Genomic DNA, 22,267 nt, shown 5'->3' on the forward strand with positions numbered 1-22,267 from the left:
TGAACGGTTTGCGTGATGACGTCCAAACTGCGTGGCTGGCCACAGGGCATGATGGGGATTCGTATGCGCATGCGCACGCAACGTGTTGATATCGGCCATTTGCAAGTGAAAATGTCACGGTACAGCATGCAGGCTGCCATATTCCCCGGATCTGAACACATGTGACTCATTTTTGTGGGGCTATGTTAAGGACAAGGTGTACAGAAATAACCCCAAAACCATTGACGAGCTGAAAACTGCCATTCACGAGGTCATCGACAGCATCGATGTTTCGACACTTCAGCGTGTCATGCAGAATTTTGCTGTTCGTCTACGCCACGTCATCGCCAGAGATGGCAGACATATCGAGCATGTCATAACCTAAATCCGAATGTCTGTAGTGCCGTTTACATGTGCAATACAGTTTGTGTACTGTGTGGTTTGTCACTAATTTCCGTTTTATTTCATATAGTTCATTAATTGTCACCCTGTATGTTCCGACATTTTACATTTTCTTCTGTTAAACGTTTAACCTTTGTGTCGCCCTAGTCGACTCCATGCTTTGTAATTGGGAACTGAATCATCTATCTGTAGAAATAATCTGTGGTCAACTCCGTTTCTCAAAAAGATGTTTAAAAATATTTCATTGTCATTATCTTATATGTAAAGGTTTTTTCACCTGGTTTCTTACAAAAAAAAAAATAATGCAAAGAATTTAGACTTTTCGCAGAATAAAAGAAAATTGAAAAATATTGTAAAAGACTTGTAACTATGTGAAGGTATGGACAACCATGGCACTGTATTGGATAAATGTAAACAAATTTACTGTATAAAAGGGTTAATCTGTGTATTCTTGAAGGACACATTCTGGTTTCCAAAAGGCTTGTGATTCAAAGAATCCCTGGGAAGTTTATTCCACGAAATGCTTGAATAAAACTATAAATAAGAGAAATTAATAATTTTTCATTCTAAGTTATTTTAGATAAAACAGCAAACAATACACGACACACAGGAGACAGGTCCTACAAAAACCCTTGCTGCCTCCTGAGAAGTCTGATAAGACGTTATAAATAGATTAACTTAAAGCCCTAAAAGCAGAAGATGCATTTGCAGTACATGAGGAAAGTAAGAGGAAGGGATGGCATTTCATCATGTCTGGGCTAAGGTATGCATACCATGTCTAAGGGTTTAAAGAACACTAGGATATTATCCTTCTAACAGAGTGACCTTATAAGTAGGCACCCATCACATTATATAAGGTCCAGTCCCTTACCGTTAGAAATAAAACACTAACATTGCAAAACTAAAACTTTAAAATATTCTGACTTCCATTAAAAGCTGAGGCTGTAAACGGCCACTCAGCACACACAAGGACAAAAAACAGGACAACACACAGAATTATACTGGCCATAGTGCCAGCCACCAGAGCCTCGTTTGTCTGCAGGTGTACTATGTGGAAGTGAGGTTGACAGTTGGGTTTACTATGTGGAAGTGAGGTTGACAATTGGGTGTACTATGTGGAAGTGAGGTTGACAGTTGGGTTTACTATGTGGAAGTGAGGTTGACAATTGGGTGTACTACATGGACGTGAGGTTGACAGTTGGGTTTACTATGTGGAAGTGAGGTTGACAATTGGGTGTACTATGTGGAAGTGAGGTTGACAGTTGGGTTTACTATGTGGAAGTGAGGTTGACAATTGGGTGTACTACATGGACGTGAGGTTGACAGTTGGGTTTACTATGTGGAAGTGAGGTTGACAATTGGGTGTACTATGTGGAAGTGAGGTTGACAGTTGGGTTTACTATGTGGAAGTGAGGTTGACAATTGGGTGTACTACATGGACGTGAGGTTGACAGTTGGGTTTACTATGTGGAAGTGAGGTTGACAATTGGGTGTACTATGTGGAAGTGAGGTTGGCAATTGGGTGTACTATGTGGAAGTGAGGTTGACAGTTGGGTTTACTATGTGGAAGTGAGGTTGACAATTGGGTGTACTACATGGACGTGAGGTTGACAGTTGGGTTTACTATGTGGAAGTGAGGTTGACAATTGGGTGTACTACATGGACGTGAGGTTGACAGTTGGGTTTACTATGTGGAAGTGAGGTTGACAATTGCGTGTACTACATGGACGTGAGGTTGACAGTTGGGTTTACTATGTGGAAGTGAGGTTGACAATTGGGTGTACTATGTGGAAGTGAGGTTGACAGTTGGGTTTACTATGTGGAAGTGAGGTTGACAATTGGGTGTACTACATGGACGTGAGGTTGACAGTTGGGTTTACTATGTGGAAGTGAGGTTGACAATTGGGTGTACTACATGGACGTGAGGTTGACAGTTGGGTTTACTATGTGGAAGTGAGGTTGACAATTGGGTGTACTATGTGGAAGTGAGGTTGACAGTTGGGTTTACTATGTGGAAGTGAGGTTGACAATTGGGTGTACTACATGGACGTGAGGTTGACAGTTGGGTTTACTATGTGGAAGTGAGGTTGACAATTGGGTGTACTATGTGGAAGTGAGGTTGACAGTTGGGTTTACTATGTGGAAGTGAGGTTGACAATTGGGTGTACTACATGGACGTGAGGTTGACAGTTGGGTTTACTATGTGGAAGTGAGGTTGACAATTGGGTGTACTATGTGGAAGTGAGGTTGACAGTTGGGTTTACTATGTGGAAGTGAGGTTGACAATTGGGTGTACTACATGGACGTGAGGTTGACAGTTGGGTTTACTATGTGGAAGTGAGGTTGACAATTGGGTGTACTATGTGGAAGTGAGGTTGACAGTTGGGTTTACTATGTGGAAGTGAGGTTGACAATTGGGTGTACTACATGGACGTGAGGTTGACAGTTGGGTTTACTATGTGGAAGTGAGGTTGACAATTGGGTGTACTATGTGGAAGTGAGGTTGGCAATTGGGTGTACTATGTGGAAGTGAGGTTGACAGTTGGGTTTACTATGTGGAAGTGAGGTTGACAATTGGGTGTACTACATGGACGTGAGGTTGACAGTTGGGTTTACTATGTGGAAGTGAGGTTGACAATTGGGTGTACTATGTGGAAGTGAGGTTGACAGTTGGGTTTACTATGTGGAAGTGAGGTTGACAATTGGGTGTACTACATGGACGTGAGGTTGACAGTTGGGTTTACTATGTGGAAGTGAGGTTGACAATTGGGTGTACTATGTGGAAGTGAGGTTGACAGTTGGGTTTACTATGTGGAAGTGAGGTTGACAATTGGGTGTACTATGTGGAAGTGAGGGTGACAGTTGGGTTTACTATGTGGAAGTGAGGTTGACAATTGGGTGTACTACATGGACGTGAGGTTGACAGTTGGGTTTACTATGTGGAAGTGAGGTTGACAATTGGGTGTACTATGTGGAAGTGAGGTTGACAGTTGGGTTTACTATGTGGAAGTGAGGTTGACAATTGGGTGTACTACATGGACGTGAGGTTGACAGTTGGGTTTACTATGTGGAAGTGAGGTTGACAATTGGGTGTACTATGTGGAAGTGAGGTTGACAATTGCGTGTACTACATGGACGTGAGGTTGACAGTTGGGTTTACTATGTGGAAGTGAGGTTGACAATTGGGTGTACTATGTGGAAGTGAGGTTGGCAATTGGGTGTACTATGTGGAAGTGAGGTTGACAGTTGGGTTTACTATGTGGAAGTGAGGTTGACAGTTGGGTTTACTATGTGGAAGTGAGGTTGACAATTGGGTGTACTATGTGGAAGTGAGGTTGACAGTTGGGTTTACTATGTGGAAGTGAGGTTGACAATTGGGTGTACCTCATGGACGTGAGGTTGACAGTTGGGTTTACTATGTGGAAGTGAGGTTGACAATTGGGTGTACTATGTGGAAGTGAGGTTGACAGTTGGGTTTACTATGTGGAAGTGAGGTTGACAATTGGGTGTACTACATGGACGTGAGGTTGACAGTTGGGTTTACTATGTGGAAGTGAGGTTGACAATTGGGTGTACTATGTGGAAGTGAGGTTGACAGTTGGGTTTACTATGTGGAAGTGAGGTTGACAATTGGGTGTACTACATGGACGTGAGGTTGACAGTTGGGTTTACTATGTGGAAGTGAGGTTGACAATTGCGTGTACTACATGGACGTGAGGTTGACAGTTGGGTTTACTATGTGGAAGTGAGGTTGACAATTGGGTGTACTATGTGGAAGTGAGGTTGACAGTTGGGTTTACTATGTGGAAGTGAGGTTGACAATTGGGTGTACTACATGGACGTGAGGTTGACAGTTGGGTTTACTATGTGGAAGTGAGGTTGACAATTGGGTGTACTATGTGGAAGTGAGGTTGACAGTTGGGTTTACTATGTGGAAGTGAGGTTGACAATTGGGTGTACTACATGGACGTGAGGTTGACAGTTGGGTTTACTATGTGGAAGTGAGGTTGACAATTGGGTGTACTATGTGGAAGTGAGGTTGACAATTGCGTGTACTACATGGACGTGAGGTTGACAGTTGGGTTTACTATGTGGAAGTGAGGTTGACAATTGGGTGTACTATGTGGAAGTGAGGTTGGCAATTGGGTGTACTATGTGGAAGTGAGGTTGACAGTTGGGTTTACTATGTGGAAGTGAGGTTGACAATTGCGTGTACTACATGGACGTGAGGTTGACAGTTGGGTTTACTATGTGGAAGTGAGGTTGACAATTGGGTGTACTATGTGGAACTGAGGTTGGCAATTGGGTGTACTATGTGGAAGTGAGGTTGGCAATTGGGTGTACTATGTGGAAGTGAGGTTGACAGTTGGGTTTACTATGTGGAAGTGAGGTTGACAATTGCGTGTACTACATGGACGTGAGGTTGACAGTTGGGTTTACTATGTGGAAGTGAGGTTGACAATTGGGTGTACTATGTGGAAGTGAGGTTGGCAATTGGGTGTACTATGTGGAAGTGAGGTTGACAGTTGGGTTTACTATGTGGAAGTGAGGTTGACAATTGCGTGTACTACATGGACGTGAGGTTGACAGTTGGGTTAACTATGAGGAAGTGAGGTTGACAATTGGGTGTACTATGTGGAAGTGAGGTTGACAATTGCGTGTACTACATGGACGTGAGGTTGACAGTTGGGTTTACTATGTGGAAGTGAGGTTGACAATTGGGTGTACTATGTGGAAGTGAGGTTGACAGTTGGGTTTACTATGTGGAAGTGAGGTTGACAATTGCGTGTACTACATGGACGTGAGGTTGACAGTTGGGTTAACTATGAGGAAGTGAGGTTGACAATTGGGTGTACTATGTGGAAGTGAGGTTGACAATTGCGTGTACTACATGGACGTGAGGTTGACAGTTGGGTTAACTATGAGGAAGTGAGGTTGACAATTGGGTGTACTATGTGGAAGTGAGGTTGACAATTGGGTGTACTATGTGGAAGTGAGGTTGACAATTGCGTGTACTACATGGACGTGAGGTTGACAGTTGGGTTAACTATGAGGAAGTGAGGTTGACAATTGGGTGTACTATGTGGAAGTGAGGTTGACAATTGCGTGTACTACATGGACGTGAGGTTGACAGTTGGGTTTACTATGTGGAAGTGAGGTTGACAATTGGGTGTACTATGTGGAAGTGAGGTTGACAGTTGGGTTTACTATGTGGAAGTGAGGTTGACAATTGGGTGTACTATGTGGAAGTGAGGTTGACAATTGCGTGTACTACATGGACGTGAGGTTGACAGTTGGGTTAACTATGAGGAAGTGAGGTTGACAATTGGGTGTACTATGTGGAAGTGAGGTTGACAATTGCGTGTACTACATGGACGTGAGGTTGACAGTTGGGTTAACTATGTGGAAGTGAGGTTGACAATTGGGTGTACTATGTGGAAGTGAGGTTGACAGTTGGGTTTACTATGTGGAAGTGAGGTTGACAATTGCGTGTACTACATGGACGTGAGGTTGACAGTTGGGTTAACTATGAGGAAGTGAGGTTGACAATTGGGTGTACTATGTGGAAGTGAGGTTGACAATTGCGTGTACTACATGGACGTGAGGTTGACAGTTGGGTTTACTATGTGGAAGTGAGGTTGACAATTGGGTGTACTATGTGGAAGTGAGGTTGACAGTTGGGTTTACTATGTGGAAGTGAGGTTGACAATTGGGTGTACTACATGGACGTGAGGTTGACAGTTGGGTTTACTATGTGGAAGTGAGGTTGACAATTGGGTGTACTATGTGGAAGTGAGGTTGGCAATTGGGTGTACTATGTGGAAGTGAGGTTGACAGTTGGGTTTACTATGTGGAAGTGAGGTTGACAATTGGGTGTACTACATGGACGTGAGGTTGACAGTTGGGTTTACTATGTGGAAGTGAGGTTGACAATTGGGTGTACTACATGGACGTGAGGTTGACAGTTGGGTTTACTATGTGGAAGTGAGGTTGACAATTGCGTGTACTACATGGACGTGAGGTTGACAGTTGGGTTTACTATGTGGAAGTGAGGTTGACAATTGGGTGTACTATGTGGAAGTGAGGTTGACAGTTGGGTTTACTATGTGGAAGTGAGGTTGACAATTGGGTGTACTACATGGACGTGAGGTTGACAGTTGGGTTTACTATGTGGAAGTGAGGTTGACAATTGGGTGTACTACATGGACGTGAGGTTGACAGTTGGGTTTACTATGTGGAAGTGAGGTTGACAATTGGGTGTACTATGTGGAAGTGAGGTTGACAGTTGGGTTTACTATGTGGAAGTGAGGTTGACAATTGGGTGTACTACATGGACGTGAGGTTGACAGTTGGGTTTACTATGTGGAAGTGAGGTTGACAATTGGGTGTACTATGTGGAAGTGAGGTTGACAGTTGGGTTTACTATGTGGAAGTGAGGTTGACAATTGGGTGTACTACATGGACGTGAGGTTGACAGTTGGGTTTACTATGTGGAAGTGAGGTTGACAATTGGGTGTACTATGTGGAAGTGAGGTTGACAATTGCGTGTACTACATGGACGTGAGGTTGACAGTTGGGTTTACTATGTGGAAGTGAGGTTGACAATTGGGTGTACTATGTGGAAGTGAGGTTGGCAATTGGGTGTACTATGTGGAAGTGAGGTTGACAGTTGGGTTTACTATGTGGAAGTGAGGTTGACAATTGCGTGTACTACATGGACGTGAGGTTGACAGTTGGGTTTACTATGTGGAAGTGAGGTTGACAATTGGGTGTACTATGTGGAAGTGAGGTTGGCAATTGGGTGTACTATGTGGAAGTGAGGTTGACAGTTGGGTTTACTATGTGGAAGTGAGGTTGACAATTGGGTGTACTATGTGGAAGTGAGGTTGACAATTGCGTGTACTACATGGACGTGAGGTTGACAGTTGGGTTAACTATGAGGAAGTGAGGTTGACAATTGGGTGTACTATGTGGAAGTGAGGTTGACAATTGTGTGTACTACATGGACGTGAGGTTGACAGTTGGGTTAACTATGTGGAAGTGAGGTTGACAATTGGGTGTACTATGTGGAAGTGAGGTTGACAGTTGGGTTTACTATGTGGAAGTGAGGTTGACAATTGCGTGTACTACATGGACGTGAGGTTGACAGTTGGGTTAACTATGAGGAAGTGAGGTTGACAATTGGGTGTACTATGTGGAAGTGAGGTTGACAATTGCGTGTACTACATGGACGTGAGGTTGACAGTTGGGTTTACTATGTGGAAGTGAGGTTGACAATTGGGTGTACTATGTGGAAGTGAGGTTGACAGTTGGGTTTACTATGTGGAAGTGAGGTTGACAATTGGGTGTACTACATGGACGTGAGGTTGACAGTTGGGTTAACTATGAGGAAGTGAGGTTGACAATTGGGTGTACTATGTGGAAGTGAGGTTGACAATTGGGTGTACTATGTGGAAGTGAGGTTGACAATTGCGTGTACTACATGGACGTGAGGTTAGTTGGGTTAACTATGAGGAAGTGAGGTTGACAATTGGGTGTACTATGTGGAAGTGAGGTTGACAATTGCGTGTACTACATGGACGTGAGGTTGACAGTTGGGTTTACTATGTGGAAGTGAGGTTGACAATTGGGTGTACTATGTGGAAGTGAGGTTGACAGTTGGGTTTACTATGTGGAAGTGAGGTTGACAATTGGGTGTACTATGTGGAAGTGAGGTTGACAATTGCGTGTACTACATGGACGTGAGGTTGACAGTTGGGTTAACTATGTGGAAGTGAGGTTGACAATTGGGTGTACTATGTGGAAGTGAGGTTGACAATTGCGTGTACTACATGGACGTGAGGTTGACAGTTGGGTTTACTATGTGGAAGTGAGGTTGACAATTGGGTGTACTATGTGGAAGTGAGGTTGATTGGTTGATTTGGTGTTTTAAGTCCACTTTATGCACAGCAAGGCTAATCGGGACTGGACCTACAGTTTAAAGTGAGATCCGAACCACTTGTGCCTCCAACGGGTATCGAACCCGGGACCCCTTGATTACAAGGCGACGACTCTACCACTGCGCCATCAGGGAGGCCCGGAAGTGAGGTTGACAATTGGGTGTACTATGTGGAAGTGAAGTTGACAATTAGGTATACTATGTGGCAGTAAGGTTGACAATTGGGTGTACTATGTGGAAGTGAGGTTGACAATTGGGTGTACTACACTACATGGGAGTGAGGTTGACAATTGGGTGTACTATGTGGAAGTGAGGTTGACAATTCGGTGTACCACGTGAAAGTGATGTTGACAATTGGGTATACTACGTGAAAGTGGGGTTGACAATTGGGTGAACTATGTAGAAGTGAGGTTGACAATTGGGTGTACTACGTGGAAGTGAGGTAGACAATTGGGTGTACTATGTGGAAGTGAGGTTGACAATTGGGTGTACTATGTGGAAGTGAGGTTGGCAATTGGGTGTACTACATGGGAGTGAGGTTGACAATTGGGTGTACTATGTGGAAGTGAGGTTGACAATTCGGTGTACCACGTGAAAGTGATGTTGACAATTGGGTATACTACGTGAAAGTGGGGTTGACAATTGGGTGAACTATGTGGAAGTGAGGTTGACAATTGGGTGTACTATGTGGAAGTGAGGTTGACAATTGGGTGTACTATGTGGAAGTGAGGTTGACAATTGGGTGTACTACGTGAAAGTGGGGTTGACAATTGGGTGTACTACGTGAAAGTGGGGTTGACAATTGGGTGAACTATGTGGAAGTGAGGTTGACAATTGGGTGTACTATGTGGAAGTGAGGTTGACAATTAGGTGTACTACGTGGAAGTGAGGTAGACAATTGGGTGTACTATGTGGAAGTGAGGTTGAAAATTCGGTGTACCACGTGAATGTGATGTTGACAATTGGGTATACTACGTGAAAGTGGGGTTGACAATTAAGTGAACTATGTGGAAGTGAGGTTGACAATTGGGTGTACTACGTGGAAGTGAGGTAGACAATTGGGTGTATTATGTGGAAGTGAGGTTGACAATTGGGTGTACTATGTGGAAGTGAGGTTGGCAATTGGGTGTACTACATGGGAGTGAGGTTGACAATTGGGTGTACTATGTGGAAGTGAGGTTGACAATTCGGTGTACCACGTGAAAGTGATGTTGACAATTGGGTATACTACGTGAAAGTGGGGTTGACAATTGGGTGAACTATGTGGAAGTGAGGTTGACAATTGGGTGTACTATGTGGAAGTGAGGTTGACAATTGGGTGTACTATGTGGAAGTGAGGTTGGCAATTGGGTGTACTACATGGGAGTGAGGTTGACAATTGGGTGTACTATGTGGAAGTGAGGTTGACAATTCGGTGTACCACGTGAAAGTGATGTTGACAATTGGGTATACTACGTGAAAGTGGGTTTGACAATTGGGTGAACTATGTGGAAGTGAGGTTGACAATTGGGTGTACTATGTGGAAGTGAGGTTGACAATTGGGTGTACTATGTGGAAGTGAGGTTGGCAATTGGGTGTACTACATGGGAGTGAGGTTGACAATTGGGTGAACTATGTGGAAGTGAGGTTGACAATTGGGTGTACTATGTGCAAGTGAGGTTGACAATTGGGTGTACTATGTGGAAGTGAGGTTGACAATTGGGTGTACTACGTGAAAGTGGGGTTGACAATTGGGTGAACTATGAGGAAGTGAGGTTGGCAATTGGGTGTACAACGTGGAAGTGAGGTTGACAATTGAGTGTACTATGTGGAAGTGAGGTTGACAGTTGGGTTAACTATGTGGAAGTGAGGTTGACAATTGGGTGTACTATGTGGAAGTGAGGTTGACAATTGCGTGTACTACATGGACGTGAGGTTGACAGTTGGGTTTACTATGTGGAAGTGAGGTTGACAATTGGGTGTACTATGTGGAAGTGAGGTTGATTGGTTGATTTGGTGTTTTAAGTCCACTTTATGCACAGCAAGGCTAATCGGGACTGGACCTACAGTTCAAAGTGGGATCCGAACCACTTGTGCCTCCAACGGGTATCGAACCCGGGACCCCTTGATTACAAGGCGACGACGCTACCACTGCGCCATCAGGGAGGCCCGGAAGTGAGGTTGACAATTGGGTGTACTATGTGGAAGTGAGGTTGACAATTAGGTTAACTATGTGGCAGTAAGGTTGACAATTGGGTGTACTATATGGAAGTGAGGTTGACAATTGGGTGTACTACGTGGAAGTGAGGTAGACAATTGGGTGTACTATGTGGAAGTGAGGTTGACAATTGGGTGTACTATGTGGAAGTGAGGTTGGCAATTGGGTGTACAATGTGGAAGTGAGGTTGACAATTGGGTGTACTATGTGGAAGTGAGGTTGACAATTGGGTGTACTACATGGGAGTGAGGTTGACAATTGGGTGTACTATGTGGAAGTGAGGTTGACAATTCGTTGTACCACGTGAAAGTGATGTTGACAATTGGGTATACTACGTGAAAGTGAGGTTGACATTTGGGTGAACTATGTGGAAGTGAGGTTGACAATTGGGTGTACTATGTGGAAGTGAGGTTGACAATTGGGTGTACTATGTGGAAGTGAGGTTGACAATTAGGTATACTATGTGGCAGTAAGGTTGACAATTGGGTGTACTATGTGGAAGTGAGGTTGACAATTGGGTGTACTATGTGGAAGTGAGGTAGACAATTGGGTGTACTAAGTGGAAGTGAGGTTGACAATTGGGTGTACTATGTGGAAGTGAGGTTGGCAATTGGGTGTACAACGTGGAAGTGAGGTTGACAATTGAGTGTACTATGTGGAAGTGAGGTTGACAATTGGGTGTACTACATGGGAGTGAAGTTGACAATTGGGTGTACTATGTGGAAGTGAGGTTGACAATTCGGTGTACCACGTGAAAGTGATGTTGACAATTGGGTATACTACGTGAAAGTGGGGTTGACAATTGGGTGTACTATGTGGAAGTGAGGTTGACAATTGGGTGTACTAATGGGAAGTGAGGTTGACAATTGGGTGTACTATGTGGTAGTGAGGTTGACCATTGGGTGTACTATGTGTAAGTGAGGTTGAAAATTGGGTGTACTACGTGGAAGTGAGGTTGACAATTGTGTGTACTATGTGGAAGTGAGGTTGACAATTGGGTGTACTATGTGGAAGTGAGGTTGACAATTGGGTGTACTATGTGGAAGTGAGGTTGACAATTGGGTGTACTATGTGGAAGTGAGGTTGACAATTGGGTGTACTATGTGGAAGGTCACCCCTTACACCCCGAAATTAAATAATAAGTTAGAGCTTCAGAACTGTAAGAAACCCATACTTTTATTTCAGTTTTCTACACTTATTACTGCTACTCCAATAATGTGTTATTTTCCCCCCAAAATGAGTCTTCTATGGGTATTACAATGCAATCTAATGACTAAAAAGAAGAAAAGAGAATTAATACCTCTTGAAATTCTGAGTTCCATGACACCGCTATGCAAGCTAAGTGTGAAGAATCCACCATTTCCATTCAAAGCCGAGAATGCGACAAGCCCATTTGGCTGCATGGGTTTGAACTCTAGATCTATGCAGGACTGTATAGGCCCCAACTTGGCTGATATCACTAGGTATGATCGATGTCCAGTAAAGAGTATATCAGACACATACTCATCTGTAAAGAATAAAAGTTGAATCTGTTCAGTAGCAAATTAAAGCAATCCCAAACAAATGTGTAGAATGTAAGGATGGGCCAATATGATTTCAAAAAATTAATGATGCAAAATTATTTAACCTGATTTTCAAGTAGTAAATTCAATTATCATATTTCACTGCATGAACCTCTCAGATTATAGGCCTTTTTTTTTTTTTTTTTTTTTTTTTGCAAAAAGGAGGGTTCAAGTACACACACACACACAAATGGCGATAGCATCTCTCCCGGCTGGAGAAATGAAAGAGGGACAGGTGCGGGGAAAGAAAGGAGGTGGGGGAATGGGGAGGTGAAACTTTTCCTTAAAAATAATTATTGCCGAATTATGAGTACTGAGAAATCATTTATTAAACTGTGTTTGGTGCAAGATTAGGATGAAAGGAGTATTCATGAATATGTGTTCAATTGAATGCAGCAATCCAACTAGACGCGCATTTCTTCATGACAGTTCAGCAAGCATTTTTCAGGCCTGGAAAGTTAAGTTATTAGTTGGGTGATTTCATCTCAGATTATAAAGGTGCTGTCTACTTAACCATCACGGATGTTGCTGATAAAAGTTATGTTAACACATTGGGGTCTCACGACGGGCATAGCCCGCAGTGCACTTAAAGTCAATGTGGACGAACGACGGGCATAGCCCGTCGTGCGTTATGCAATCGCTTTGCCGATTGAACGACGGGCTATGCTCGTAGTTCGTCTCATGCGCGTGTTCATTCAAGCCCGTCTGTTGAAATTCTGACCGCTAGGTGACTCATGTGCTATTTTATCTCGCACCTGTGACTGTTTGTTGTCGGGTTGATGTACTGTACATTGTTTAGAATGGCGTCGGTAGATCCAGACTGCATAGAGGATTCCGCCTCAGAGTTTGAAGTTAGCGACAATTTTGATGATGCAGATGAATTTGAAGATTTGGAAGGTAGGTTATATTCGTAATAATTATTGTCGACAATATAAACAGTGTTGCAAACTCTAGTATTTTATGAATGAAGTGAGAAGATGTACATTTTTTGGGTCTATTCATCTTGCCTCTTCCTTGATTCTCCAAAATGCAGTGATGTATTTTTAGTGTTTCCATTTATTATTTTGTATAGTGTATATAAAATGAAAATGTATTTTATTTATTTAGTTTTTATTATTTATTTAATTTTTACAGATGATGCAGAACCAACTGATACTTCGTCTGGTCCTGTCCTGCAGCCACTTTATCATACAAAAGATAATTACGTGTAATTTGTAATTATTTTTTGTTATGTGCACATAAGAAGTATTCTTATGCAAGATTCAAAATATGTATTGATAGTTTATGTAATTAATTATTGAAATTTCCAGATTACGAACTTAAAATATCTCTATATTAACATTTGTTACAATGTTGTACTTTTTTCTTCTTCAAAAAACATTGCTGAAAAAAATATTAAAAAACGTCTGAAAATGAAAATAAAATTTATCAAATTTTTGTTCATTGAAAAGAGGAAGTTTTGTAGATTTAAGAAATATGTGGTTTAATAAAAATAAATTAAAAATATTTTTTCTATGATTTTTTGAAAAACAACCAAAAACCGCAGACCAGAGGTAACAATGCTGTATTATGAGGCCAGACCCGAATGTGTTAAAAGGCCACATGACACTTGTGCAAAAATAAAAATTTTTCTTTTCTGTTGATTTGCTACAGTGTTACAATCTCACAAAGAAAGAATACTTGGTAAAAAAATTTACGCAAGGGAAAATAATGCAATTTTCACCACCACTACAAAAAAAATGGTAGAGACTTGAAGTTTCCTTTATTTGAAAGCACTTCCAAAACCTTATTAAGGAACATATTTATGAAACCCTATTCAACTCTAAAATTAAAAAATACAATAATTTCAAATTTATGAACAAATCACGTGGATCTTTAACATATATATTTTTCTGCTGATTTTGTAATTCTAAGGTGACACATTTATTACTTGCTTGTATGATTTGAGATGACCCAGTTGTTTTTGCTTTGTGCATTATAGCCAAAATATTACACTCGAGAAAATTTACTACAGTGTGGCAATGACAATTATGGAGTGAAATATGATATACTGCTATGATAAATGTATATCTTTCATGGCATATTACCTTTATCACAATATTGTCCTGATTTCCCGAGTGGGCAATCACAGTGATGACCTGATATTAATGGAACACAGGTGGCGTTGGCACTGCAACCATGCTTTCCATGATCGCATACATTATGGCTATTTGAACACAATGGACCAAACCATTTTTCTTGGCAGTGGCAGCTGTGTGTGTAAAAAAAATCATATTAATATACCTATTAAAACCTGATGAAAGATTATTGAAATTAATCGTATATTACAATCCTAAGTTGGTGCCATAAAATACAATGCTTGTTCTTAATAAATATTCAGAATACGATTGATTGCTTGACAAGGTGTCTACAAATTTGTAAACAAAAATCCCTGACGAAGAGCCAAAACTTGTTTAGACCACGTCTTTGGAGTAATTCATGTAGGTACCAATTAATCTGTCCTGACACATGTTATCCCCTCTTTGTGTTGTCCATGTACTAGGTTATGAAACAAGGAGTCTCAAAGCATCCATTATCCCAGTGCGAGATAGGTTTGCAGTAACTTTGCAATAAAAAAAACAACAACATAAAATGAATTACTAAAACATGCAGTTTCTTTGAGGATTAGTGATCTTATAAGTTTGATATTTTTTTCCATTGAGGATATGTAAAGGCAAGATGTGTGTCCCTCTGCAACTCTACACCAGCTACCTCAACCGATCACACTTGCACTGACACTGCAGCCATGCTTGTGCATATCTGGCATGCGATTTCTAACATTGGGTGTATCTGTGAAGAGTCAGTAATAATTTTCAATTTCCATTGCGATGTACGAAAACAACGTTTTGATAATCACACGCCTTCTTTGTGAAGCTGGCCCCACCTCAGTCGATGATGATATAAAAATCAAGCCTTTTAATGAGAAGGGTCCTGGTTACTGGCTCTTTCAGAACTCTGGAATCAACAGAACGAAGAAGGTGTGTTATCTTCAAAACATTATTTTTCTCAGCTCATCAACATAGGTGGAAATAGAAATATGTTACTGATAAAAAGGTGAGCTATGCAAACACACTGCAAGCATCTGTCCAGTGAGAGATGTAGTCCCTTAGAACATTTGTGAACACTGTGAACATATTTATTAAAGCAAGAAACTTGATAATGTTCTGTAAGTTTGGATAGAGAAATAAAATAGGCAAGTTTACTATATATTAAGTCGGTAAATGCTACTTTTTAGGTAACTAATTTTTAATACACAAAGGAGAGGAAGTGTGGAAGTACTAAGGCAACCAAATCTAATCATCCTATTCAAAACCTATAAATACCTGGAACATCAAATTTAACAGGCCTAACCTACTCAGTAATTCGAATTTGGGCCCATTCTAAAAATGTCGAGGCTAATGTCTGCATGTGCTTCTGTGGTGTGAATAACTCATTTTAAAGATAATATAAATCTTTACCCTTGGGTACCCATCATCCGTTGTTATCACAAAGACTTGTTATTAATATATCTCGGAGAAGGGAATGCAATATTACAAGTAAAATATGTGGACACCTTGATCATAAAACTCTGCAAAGAGCTTTATTAATGTCCAGGCCAGATTTTCAGTTTTAACATAGAAATGTCAGTCCTGTCCTGAAATCAAACCTTGGACTCCTTGATTAGAAGACAGTAACACAAACTAGACTGTAAACTATTCTGACATAGATTAGGAATGAAAAGCAGTACAGTTTTCTGCTTTACGAAATTAATAATAATAATACAGGGTGTCCGAAAAGTCTTTCCCTGATTACAAACTTTATTCATATCCGCTATATGTAAGGTAGAGATATGAAAGTGGTGCCAAAATGTTGGAAAACTAACCAAGTTGCTTTGTTACCAGATATGAATAAATCTTGTAATCAGGGAAAGACTTTTCGGACACCCTGTATATAAGATTTTATATTTTCGGTGGCTAGAAATTATTTATCACAATGCTTCATCATATATATATATATATGAGAAATTAAGAATTAAGATTTAGAATTGTCAATCTTCAGTCTTATAATCAAAATAAATATCATTTCATATTAATAATCTACACATACAAGCACGATATTTATGTACAGAATCTATTTGCACACACTAAAAACTCATAAATAACTTATCTTAATGTAAAATTCAAATGTCCAGAATGATTAAAGTTAGGTAATTGTGACAAATAATCTAAGCAACACGTCACATATTGTTGTCATTACAATATTTAAGCATAACAATGCACTGTTGTCCATTTCCTTTATTTTCAATTCAATTTCTGCAAATTTCGACTGTTTTCCTGACACTGTATCATTGCATACTGTGATCGAGTGGAATACAGTTCTGTTCCATGATAAGGGAAAAGTGCATTTTTATATCAAGTTGAATCCAAGGTGTATTTTGTCTGTTACTTCATTGTCCTCCTTCTCTTCCTAGATATTCTTACTTCAATATTTATTATCAATGAACAACACGAAATATTCATTGATATCAATACATACTGATATAACATTTAATAACGCTGACAGTATTTTCCAATACAAGCTAATGGATGTTTTGAGGATACAAAATACACTTAAAGTAATAAAACTGTGAATGTCCTTTTCTTAACATTGCAACTATACTTTACACTGGTTACATAGTCCATACAGTATGCAAAGAATCAGCAGACTTTTTCACAATTTTAAAATTGAATTTTAAGTCATTCGCACTCAACTGGGCTTCCATAATGTTATATAACTTACGTTGCAAGAATTAAAAGATCACAATTTAACTTCTTTAGGTAATATTTCACTTTAAATAATTCGATACAAACTCATTTGCAACTTTTTAACACAAGACATTTTAAATCAATTTTCTTATACAGCAAAAACGAATCAAAATCAACAACTTTAAAAATATTGACATTGACACAGCATTTTTAATCTCAATGGCTCCCTGTTAATTTTATAAACATCTGTACAATAGAAATATATAAATACTGGTTATTCATGAATGTTGAAGGAAGTCACAACATACAGGTGTATCTGTGACCATGTTACAAAACTTGCAGGGATAATGGAAGGAAACAAGCGCAAGAAAATGAGATAGGCAACACTGGTGCGGAAATGCAAAAGTTACAAGCCAAAACCTTTGAAGGGCAGGCAACCACACACAATGCAGAGGGGATTCATAAAAGATGTCTGGGGAAGTGGAAAACAAACACAGAAGAATCACTGTAGTGGCCTTAATGGATAGTAATTGCAGCCATCATAACAGCAGTTGTTCAAAGTGACGCCCATTTGCCTCGATACAGGCATGACAGCGTTGCAATAAGCTCTGTCGCATCCGTTCTAATATCCCAGGAGTCGTTCGGACCAGATGACAGGCTGGAAGGGTTCTTGCCAAGAGTTTCTCTACATTAGTCACAGGTGTCTCGTACACAACACTTTTGACATCCCATCCCACAAAAGAAATGGAAGATATGAAATTTGAATTTAGTTTCAATAATTTCACATGCCTAACTTCAAATGTAGCAAGTTTCTGAACATTTAATGTTAAATGACAGTGTGTAAAAAAAAAGTTTGTGCTCTTGTACTAGAGAGAGTTGACGCACGTTCTTGACACCAAAGTTCCAGGTTCAAGTACCAGCCTAGGCTGGTATTAAATGTCCCTTCATCAATTATATCTAATCATCATCATCATTACAATTAGCCACAACTGGCAGGAAAGAGATGCAAAACAAGAAAATAAAACTTTTCTTCCTTCATTTTGAGTTTAGGGCTTTAAGATTGCAAATAGGACTATTTTGTTAATTGAAACATGCCTCGGTATGCCTTCTTCAGAAGTTGAGAGATTGTTTTCTGAGTATAAAAAGTTTTCATAACTGCTGAGTAACTTCATAACTCTTATCTGTATGCGAAATTTCATGTTTCTGCATTGCTAATTGATAGTTTTCTTCCGATTAATTTTGAAGGCTTACTGCCTTCATTTACTGAGAATACGGCATCTGGGACAGAGATGGTAGTGAATCACTTCTTTGTATGGTCCCATGCGGCGGTAGTTCTATTTTCTCCCATCTGGTGGTGCTGGTGTACGTTTCTTGGCTTGTGTCATCTGCTGTGCTTTTTGCTGGCAGTTGTTTTGGTTTCCGTCATCCGGTGGCATTGCCAGGTTGATATTGGGGATGGGTACCATCTGTTGGCTTGTGATACAAGATGTGGTGTAGTTCGTGTTCTTTGGGTGGGTGGAAGGGGGTCAAGCAGGGAGACTGGATTCAGTTGGCAATCCAACCTTCAAAAAATCCCAGATCATAAAAAGAAATAGCACAGTCCCCCAAAACAACCATCTCTGTGGGAGAGTGGTTAGAAAAACAAACTACAAATCCAGGGCTGCAGGGTTTGAATCCTAGTCTTGAATGGGTGTTCCTTGTGAGTTCCAGGTCATCAAATTCATCACATCACTCATCCTCATCATCATAATTAGCCAAAAGTGATAGAAAAGCAATACTACATAACAAAAATAAAATCAAGTTAGGGAAGTATTATACTTTGGATAAGAGAACTTGAATTTGAGGATGTTTGTTATTCACAATACTACAAGTGAATACCGTATTTACTCATGTATAATGCGCACTTTTTTCCAAAATTTTTGCCCCCAAAAACTGTGGTGCGTATTATGCACGAAATAATTCAGACAGCCAACATGAAACCGTACAGGGTCATTCCATGATTTTGGGACACTTGCATTGATTTTTCATGTTTATGGAACCCTACCAGGTTATATATCGTCGTAAAGCTTGAATCCTGCAGTTTCTGAATATGGAAACAGTATTCCATACAAGATAACGACACTAATGTGAAATGCGGTTGAAATAAGTTCATAAAAAAATGAAGAAACGTTCTGATTTTTATGGTACTTCGGATGAAAGAAAACATAAGAAAAAAAGATAATAAAAATTAAAATGTATTACTGGCCAAATAATATGACATACATGGAGTGTGTAAATTCCTTAATAGAAGATATCTTGTGATGCTAACTGCTATGTGGAAGGTCCTGAATGTGCCTCGTATAAATGTTACATTAGTCACGGAAAGAAAAAGTATATATTTTGAAAAAAGAAGGAATTAGCAATTGAATAGGTATGACGTCATCCTCTCTTGATAAGCATAGCAACAGCTACACGACCTACAACTAAGAAAGCCATTTCTTGAAACTGGATTGTACTGCGCATTATATACGAGATATATTTTTTTGTCACTTTTACCCATCCAAAACCAGAGTGCGCATTATACACGCACGCACACTATGCACGCGTAAATACGGTACGTTTCTATTTTAGTGCCTATTATCAAAATTTCTAGTGCATTTAGCCTGCATAATTATGCTTAGAAATATAGGATCTATTCATTCTTCATTAGTGAACTGTGTACACCATCTGCTGATCTTATCAGAATAATTAAATCAACAAGACTTTGATAGAAAACCATGTGGAATAGATGGAAGAGGGAGGAATTAGTTTATGTTATCCTTGCTAGGAAACCTGATGGTATGAAGAAGGAACCAACTGCCTGGTCCAACTGATCGCTCACCACCACTGGTGGGAAGGAATTTTCGCTCATTGCAGTAGAAACCAGAACAAAAGTTCATCTTTCCATGTGCCTGCAAGGTTAAGGCAGACTTCACCTTTCCGGTGGCCCTGACTAGAGAAGGCCCCAATGGTCAACCTCCAAATTTTGAAGCAGGAAGGAACCAACCCCTTTGTTTGAATGTTTGATTCATTACTACCACTAAAGTGAAAACATTTTCAGTTATTGCAATCAAAACTCTATGAAAGGCCATCCATCGTTCTAGGTGGTTGTCAACTTAGGCTGCAAGTCCCTTCATCCTTCAGTCCCTGTCTCGAGAAGGGACCAATGTGCAACCTCTAAATTTTGAAGCAAGAAGAAGCCAACTCATCGGTTCGACTTCTTGATCCATCACACCCACTAGCACAAAAGAATTTTCTCTTATTGCAGTCAAAACCTGTAGGAAAGGCCATCATCATACCAGGTGGTTGCCAACTTAACAATATTGGGTTAAGCCATAGTTTCACCTCTTTGCTTCACCTTGTTTCAGCATTGCATTTGCCGGAAGAAAAATTGTTTCAAAGTCTCAATTTGAACAAAATGGAGATATCTCTTATACAGAAAAAAAAAGATATGCATATATATATATATATATATATATATATACAAATAATGAAGGAGACAGTAAACACTTACCACACGAATAGAAATAATTCAATATTTCGCGATCTGAGTCGCATTTTCAAGACGGTAGATAAAAGATCGACGACACTTTGAGTAGAGGCACAGAATACTGACAGTATTCTGTGCCTCTACTCAAAGTGTCGTCGATCTTTTATCTACCGTCTTGAAAATGCGACTCAGATCGCGAAATATTGAATTATTTCTATTCGTGTGGTAAGTGTTTACTGTCTCCTTCATTATTTGTATTTATCCGCCCTTCTGGCACCATTTCTAACCCTATTCCTGTATATATATATATATATAAACTGAATATGGAATCCTCAAATATCTCAAGAACGTTTCTTGCCACCAATGTCCAAGATGGTGAATTTTTAATATTTTATTCACTATCATTCTGAACAATCGGGTACAAAAACCACTTGTGTTGAAATTATTTCCACAAAAAAACATTATTTTCCCTCCGTTGACTGTACTAATACAGGGTGGCCACCCTAGGAACATGACAAAATCCAGGTATAATTCAAGGCGAACTTTCCAAAAATTCAAGGGTACAAGCAGACGTTTTCTCTATTTCAACCTTACGTACTACCGCCTTTCACCACCCACACACGTGTAGAAACAAATATATTTAAAATATGAAGGGTCTGTGAGACTCCAAATTATTTAAAAATTCTAATTTGATTCAATTAAACGCTATATATTTTTAAAATAATTAATTTAAGGTGCAGATTTATTTGCCATTTCACATACAGATTCGAAATACATCTACAAATACAGGTCACAAATGTTACGGGATAAATTAATCTACAAAAAAAATGTTAACTGTATTCAAACGCAAATGTACCTAATGAACTTAAAATATATTTTTTCTTGCAATAATCTTTGTCTGTCAAATTGTTCTGCAAATGACACTAACAAAATTAACGGATTGAGAGAATTCTAAAATGTTTTCCCTGCAGCTTTCTTTCCCTTCCTCAATAAAAATAAAAGCTACCGGTAAATGTTAATAACCTGCCTTAGGGCATTGTTAAATTACCTATGGATAAATTCAATAGGATTTGGATTTTGAAAAGTTGCAATTTTTCACAACAACAGAGAAAAATTCTAACAGAAGTCACACATAATTCCCGGACCCAATAATTCAAGGATAATTCCCAGAATTCAAGGAATTCTCGGTGAGTAGTATCCCTGTAATAAGAGTCAATGTGAGGTATTTGCTTTGAATCTGTACCATTTATGCAACTGTTTTCTCCAGTGATTTATGGCATTGGGGCTATTTCCCCCATTGCCTTCTTGGAACAAGTGGGGGAGGAATGCTGGAAAGCTTCTCATATTTCCAGTACAAAAAAAAAACGTTCTTTAGGCTTGTACAGAAGTTAAATTACTTACTAAAAGGAAGCCCCATAATCGTGGCAAGATGCGTTATTGTGGCAGGCATTTGGATGGCACTGTGCCGTGTCGCATTCTCCTATGCTTCTTCCCAGCACTGGTCTCGTGTTGAGGACTGAAGTTGCTTGCACCTCCACATCCGCAAGGCAGCCACTGAAGCCAGTGTGGAGAGGCAGATCATGTGGCAGAGAAGAAAAGTTCACACTATGATGGCCACCTGCAATGTACAATGGATCTCTATAAATAGTAACATGATAAAAGCGAAACTTATATCTCCACACAAAAAAACGAAAACATTCTACTGATTTACAAACTTCATTTACTTGGCTACAGACATGCATCACTTTTCAGAGCTTTACGTAACAATTTTGCCAACACTATTAGTATTACAGTTCATTTATTCTTATAGTGGCTTCAGCAGTGAAGTTTACGTCATTCGCTACTTTAACTTTGATGCAATTTTCAGGTTAGTTGCTGCAGTACTAGACTGTCTAAAACCCCAGTTTTTTTTTTTTT

The 22,267-nt window shown here is 39.9% G+C and overlaps 2 protein-coding genes across 2 annotated transcripts in view; one reads left to right on the forward strand and one right to left on the reverse strand.

Annotated features, from left to right (window-relative positions):
• LOC145979329 (MKRN2 opposite strand protein) overlaps positions 1 to 22,267 on the forward strand; it is a 398,221-nt gene that overhangs the window by 163,480 nt on the left and 212,474 nt on the right. The gene's annotated exons all lie outside the window — the stretch shown is intronic.
• The window catches only part of eys (eyes shut), a 154,632-nt gene that overhangs the window by 30,496 nt on the left and 101,869 nt on the right, over positions 1 to 22,267 (reverse strand). Inside the window, exons 15-17 of the mRNA XM_083112357.1 lie at positions 21,752 to 21,968; positions 14,167 to 14,330; positions 11,818 to 12,024 (exon numbers count right to left, since the gene is read on the reverse strand). Coding sequence (XP_082968483.1) covers positions 11,818 to 12,024; positions 14,167 to 14,330; positions 21,752 to 21,968 — 588 coding nt within the window. The remainder of the gene's footprint in view (positions 1 to 11,817; positions 12,025 to 14,166; positions 14,331 to 21,751; positions 21,969 to 22,267) is intronic.

This window comes from Lepisma saccharinum, chromosome 26, assembly GCF_977018435.1.
Source record: "Lepisma saccharinum chromosome 26, izLepSacc3.1, whole genome shotgun sequence".
In the NCBI taxonomy this organism is placed as follows: Eukaryota; Metazoa; Arthropoda; class Insecta; order Zygentoma; family Lepismatidae; genus Lepisma; species Lepisma saccharinum.